Source organism: Drosophila mojavensis, unplaced genomic scaffold (genome assembly GCF_018153725.1).
Source record: "Drosophila mojavensis isolate 15081-1352.22 unplaced genomic scaffold, ASM1815372v1 contig_16, whole genome shotgun sequence".
In the NCBI taxonomy this organism is placed as follows: domain Eukaryota; kingdom Metazoa; phylum Arthropoda; class Insecta; order Diptera; family Drosophilidae; genus Drosophila; species Drosophila mojavensis.
In genome coordinates this window covers 11,627,744-11,633,743 of record NW_025318693.1, presented here as the reverse complement: position 1 = coordinate 11,633,743, position 6,000 = coordinate 11,627,744, and the positions used below count along the sequence as shown (strand labels likewise).

At 32.9% G+C, this 6,000-nt stretch overlaps 1 protein-coding gene and 1 long non-coding RNA gene across 4 annotated transcripts; one reads left to right on the top strand and one right to left on the bottom strand.

The window, feature by feature from the left end:
* Positions 1 to 831: 831 nt before the first annotated feature.
* Positions 832 to 4,779, bottom strand: LOC6572625. 3 transcript variants are annotated; one of them, XM_044007474.1, is made up of 3 exons: positions 4,251 to 4,779; positions 4,063 to 4,185; positions 832 to 958 (listed from the first exon to the last, which is right to left on the bottom strand). In XM_044007474.1, exons 1-3 carry the CDS (start codon positions 4,643 to 4,645, stop codon positions 847 to 849), a joined length of 630 nt encoding a protein of 209 aa, XP_043863409.1. In that variant the 5' UTR covers positions 4,646 to 4,779; the 3' UTR covers positions 832 to 846. The 3 variants fall into 3 exon arrangements, with proteins under 3 accessions (XP_043863409.1, XP_032589337.1, XP_001998731.2); XM_032733446.2 differs by lacking the exon at positions 832 to 958 and adding an exon at positions 3,746 to 3,991 and having other exon boundaries at positions 4,054 to 4,185; positions 4,251 to 4,772; XM_001998695.4 differs by lacking the exon at positions 832 to 958 and adding an exon at positions 3,746 to 3,991 and having other exon boundaries at positions 4,251 to 4,771.
* Positions 4,780 to 5,105: 326 nt separating this feature from the next.
* LOC116804780 lies at positions 5,106 to 5,735 on the top strand. The gene is made up of 2 exons (XR_004364789.2): positions 5,106 to 5,189; positions 5,342 to 5,735. It is a non-coding gene; the product is annotated as an uncharacterized LOC116804780 (long non-coding RNA).
* Positions 5,736 to 6,000: the final 265 nt, after the last annotated feature.

Sequence of the window (6,000 nt, the reverse complement as noted above, 5' to 3'; positions counted from 1 at the left end):
TTGGCACTTAAGCAGGTTAAGCATCAACAGCTTTAAAGTGTACGAAAATGTTTCGGACTAGGATTTAAAATGTTTAAGGAGCTGTAGAACTGTATAGGGCATAGAGAGTAGAGGTGTATGCAAACATACTAAATCATATTTGATAGATCGAAATGTGAACTAGACACACATATAAATAAAGCGAGTTTTGCTTATAAAAAATGTAAATGTAAAAGTAAATTTATGACTGCGATTTAAGGATATGCAAAAATAATACAAATTCTGTTCAAAAGACAGAAATGTGGCACAATATATGAATGGAAGAAATCCGAATTTTTTATTGGATCTGGAATATGAGTATAGTAGGTACATTATTTATTTTAACACAATAATATAAGATTATTTACGAGTAATATTTGTTATTTTTATTTATTTTCTGTTTTGAATGAAATTAATTTTATTATATTTTTATATTATTATTATTCTTTTATATTAAAAAAAAAATAAATAAATAAAATAAAAATATTGTACTACAAATACATCAGTTTTGTATTTGAATTATACATTAGTATATAGAGATATCAAATAAATTGCTTAAATTAAACAAATTGCATATTCCCAATTTTATTTATATATATCTCTCACAGTATACTCGATATCTTTAGATCAAGTTATTTGATATATATTATAATTTTATTTTAATTCCCGTAACATCCCTACACTCACAGACCAAGCTACCCTTTCATGCAGGTTTATGGTTAGAGCGCATGATAAGAGCAGATGATAAAAATTATGCTATAAAACGGGAGAAGCAAAGGCAATCCTCACAAACCCTGGCTGGCAATGATTGCACAGGAATACTGTTTGTTAAATATGTAACACATATTTACTAACCGCATTCATTTCATCTGTAGCACATTTATGGCCAGCACGCGATGGTGTAGCTCGATAGGGAATGCTGGAGCAATATGCTGGACGGCTGAAAGGAGAATCGGGAGAGAAATCAACAAATAAATCGAAATGTGATTATAGCAATTGTAAATGTGCATGGAAATATCATAAATATATAAAGAAATGATTTTCAATTACAGTTTATGGAAATAAACATTTCTGTACGTGTGAAGAGATTTCATTGTGAGGTTCACTAGTTGGAATATCAATTATTATAAAATTAATTTTTGAATTATTATTCTTAAAATTTGCATAGAGCTTTGAAAATCTGTCTGTCTATATGAGGTATTTCTTAATGTTAAAATTGGCAAACAAAATTTGATGAGATATTGAAAAACTTTGATTGCAATTATGTTGTTCTTTAATATATATATAAACCACATATTTCTGTCTGTTGACCAAATAAATGAAATGAATAAGAAAATGAAACAATTTCAAATTGTAATAATTTTTTAATTTAATATATATTAATTATAATAATTACTAAAACTTAGTAAAGCTCATTTGTTACATTCTGGTCTTGAATTAAATTGAACATGTGCAGATGTGTTTACAGGGCGTATGTGTAATATTTAGGTATCGAAATACAATAAGCAAAAATATATTTTACGTAATTATATATATATATAATAGATGATGAAAAGTATTTTCAAGTTACTTTATCTATATACATGTACTTGAAGCATCTCGAGTAAATGCTGCACATGCTCCAGTGCTGACAGTGCGTATACGTGATGTGTTCCAATTATCTGATTGCCGCTGCTTTCTACATAGCTACAGCTCTTACAGCTGCTGTTGCTAATGATTAGCAAACGGTTTCAGTGTAAATACATAGTCGCAACAAAGTGCTAGATGCTGCCGCAGCAATTAATAACGATTTGTCTGCTGTGCTGCTGGCAACATATGCACTCAAACAAAATGAATATATATGTTTATGTATGTGGCGTATCACTAGGCAAACATTTTAAATATTTTTAAGTCTCGATTCATGCATGCCCACTCACGCCGGAAATTGGCGCACACCTCGCAGCCATGCGGCAGTTTTTTTTTTTTTTTTTTTTTTTTTTTTGGGTTTTTGTTTTGCGCTGCGCCCCAACTTTTCATAAGCTCATGGCAACGGGAAATGACCAGGCGAGCCATTGGCCGGCAGCTGAATCCCTTACAGGTGTACCACGAATATAAAAAAAATCCTATACAGGTAGTATATACATACATATGTATATATATAGCGGCCCAGCATGCGGAAATTATAATTTATTGCATAAAGTTGCGGATGTGGGCCGCGGCTGCGATGATTTTTACCTGGACCACTTTTTCCACGCCCACAGCAGCTCTTCAAATTTGGCTGTACTTAACATTAAAGTTTTATAAAAGGCAGGCACTGGGAGCTAGCGAGCGCGAAAACCGCAAATATTTTGCATATTTGTAACTGGCCGCGGAGAGTGTTTAGCTGCCTAAGAAAACGCATTATTTGGCTTAAATATTCATGGGCCGATGTGAAAATGAGCTCGGGCATGCAAAGTGCTTTCAATAATTGTTCCTACCCTCCTGTATTTTATGACGCCTAGCGGATAGGGGCGGTCTCGTAATGATTTCCAAGAATTTTGTGGATTAATATTCAGCTGGGGTTTTGAATCTTTACATAGTTCGGTGATTCTGAGTTCAATTGTTAAAAAAAAAAGGTTCTTGGGTCTTATTTTTGTTATTCATTTTACTGGTTTTTAACATTTATATAAGCTGTAGAAGTTAAGCAGATTATTAAAATTATTAATTGAATATTTGAGCTACAAATATGATAATCATAGTACGTTTAACATCAGATACCAAAGGTTTAATGTGGAATTAATTGCCCTGATTAAATCTGTTTCTTAATATAATAATACTCTAAGTTCATTCTATTTGATGAATAAAATATCTTTTTGATGCCAATAACATTTGACATGTTTAAAAGGAGGCTAAATCAATTTATTAGTTTACTTAGAGTCAATTTTAATTCTATATATACCAAATTTTTGATACTTATGACATAAAACATGACATTCTCGACAGGTAGATATCCTGTAACGACAGCTCCTCTTTTGAGCTCACTCAATATTTCGTGTGATGGGCTGACACAAATAAAATTCTGCTGAATTGAATGCATTTTCTGATCAATTTAATTGAAATCAACATTAATTGGCAAGCACAAAAACAATGCAAACAAACGGAACTCCGAACAAAACACATATTTATTCTCAGGTCAATAATAACTCGCATATTTCATATATTGTTGTGTGGCAGAAACATAATAACACACATATATAAACACACATACACATGACACATATAATCACAGTTGCATGGCTTTTCAATAAGTTAAAAAAAAAAGAGAAAAACAGAAATAAAAGTCAGTTATAAAATATTATTTGACAAATGGCAGATTTCCCCTCAAAGAGCAGGACAAATGTACAAACAATCGCCCGTTAAATGTGAGAAACACAAAAAGTTTGAATGAGTTTGAATTTATTCATGAACGACTGAACAATCAAAATCAATTGAAAAAAAAAAAAAATAATAATAATAATAATAAAAATGCCTGGATATGCACATATGTGCACATATATATGGAGCACTGTATTTAATGCTTAATTTTATTTATTGAACACTTGAATTAAAAAAAAAAAAACAAAACAAAACAGAAGTAGAACAACAAAAGAAAACAAAAATTTTAAATCTTAAATATATAAAACGCAAATAGTAATTAAATAAATAAATCGATAGGTAAATAAATATTTGCCATTCTAATGAAATGCAAATTAAATTAAACTCAAACCACTACAGTAAATAGAAGTTTACTTGCAAATATATTTATGTTAAAAATACTTATGCAATATTAAAGTAACATATTTAGATTTGCACTTAAACCTCTTTTCATTGCTTCTGATATTAAACTATATCGGTTGTCATTAAATAATTTAAGCGACTTTTTTGCTTCGGCGACAGCTGAAAAAAGTTGGCTATAAAATAGTCCAGCTCTTCCTTCGTATGGAGTGGTGGCCACAGCGTGGAATAGGCAAAAAGCCTTGAAAGAATTGAGACAACACATAAATCTAAAGCCTATTTGAGTATCAGACAAGGGCATACATATATTACCTTCTGATGATGAACTGTTCGGATATTAAGGGCCTTTGTTCAATAAAGTTTTCCATTTCGCGACGCAACTGCGCATTGTATTTCTTTTTCGCCTGCGTGTAAACAAGCTCGCACTCCAGAGCACTGAGATGGAACCAGATTGAAATTACAAAATTCGCACTGAAATTGAAATTGGCATTTGGCTTTACTAATCGACATTCTTGATCGTATAGCTGGGATGACGGCTAACGAACAAATCATCCGAATACGACTTTTTCTTAGGCCTGCAGTCTTCACTGCTCGTTTCCTGATCCATTTCCAATGCTGAACATCTGCCGCTCGCTACATCATTAATAGATAATTTAGCTTGCTCCAAGTCTTTCTCCTTAGATCTGTTCATCCTGAGCTCGGCAGTAAAGCGCCGCAGCGTCGCTCTCCTGCCGCGATAGCTATTTCGTTCTCTGGACAAATCCTTGGATAGCAATCGCAATGGCTGTAGCGATTCATTGCAATCATTTTGATCACAGCCAAAGTTATCAGAGCCATAGCACGGCACTTTCGGGCTCAGGACATTATTGACATTGGAACTATCGCTTGAAGACATATTTCGACGGTAAGGGCATTCAAAGTGGCGAAATTTAAGATATTTCAAATTTTGTTTTTGTATATAATTGTTAATTTATTTCAATTTGATCCAATTTTCAACTTCATTCTGTTTTTGCTTTTAGTCTCAACTACTCTTTCAATGAAAATGTAACAATTGGACATTTTGGGAAGAGCTTCAATTGCCAATATCAGTACTATGTATGTATGTATGCATGTATGTATGTATGTATGTATGTATGTATGTATGTATGTATGTATCTGTAAAATCGAATTAAGTGTGCCAATGTTCATTGAGTTCCTCAGCTTTGAATTTACAATGTTCATCTGACTAAACACACAGGGACACGAGTCACTCCCTAAATTATCTAATCTGCAGAAATAACCGACATATATATACATACATACATATGGGTATATCACGTGCTGCTTCACTTGTTTCAACTTGATTCAAACGAGGACTCGAAAGGTTGAATCTTCTCAGTTAAAAACGGTTAAGCAGATTCAAACCGAGATAGAGATACGAGTGGACGTAAGCGCGCAATGTGAGTGAGTGATAAGGCACGCAATGAATAATGAAATAGTACGGTAGACAAAATGTTACCCTGATCTAGAGCTGACACTGAACTAAAAGCCCAGATGAACGTTTATTTAATTGACACAAAACTCTCTGTTCATTTGCATCGATTCAATTTAGATGCTACTTAAGGTGGAAAAGCGGGCGACAGTAGTACCAGTACCATTTTATTTTAATATAGAGGGAGGCCAAAAGCAAGCACAAATTTGGAAGAGACTAGAATGCAGCAAATTAAGAAGAGGAGGAGGACAGGCTATTATGCAGGAAATTAAGAAGAGGAAGAAGAGTCCGCCACTTCAGCTTAAATTTATTACCACAGACCACACACAGAAGGACTTACATCACCTTTCAAAATAATACGGACTAACTATCGAATGCAACGAGTTAGGGCAGTCAACCCAAATGTAGTCCAGCATAGCCTTCAAAGTGATGAACTAACTGACAGTGCGTAAAACAATTTGACCTACATCAGTCACAAAATAAATAAACAAATAATAAAAAAGCTTTCCCATTAACACTTTAATTAGTTTTTTTTTCCCCTCTTTATTAGGGTTGTTATAATATTTATTATACTCATTGTTAAAAGTCCAATCAAGTACATAATTAACAGTATCGCACACACACCGGTTAAAAATAACAAAAACAATAAGTAATAAAATAACAACTGCAATTAAGGCGAATTATGTGATTGCAATAAAGGCGAAACCGAATCAAAAGCCAATGCACACATCATGAATAATATATGTGGGTAATCTACATTAACAGTTGTTGCTCTTGCT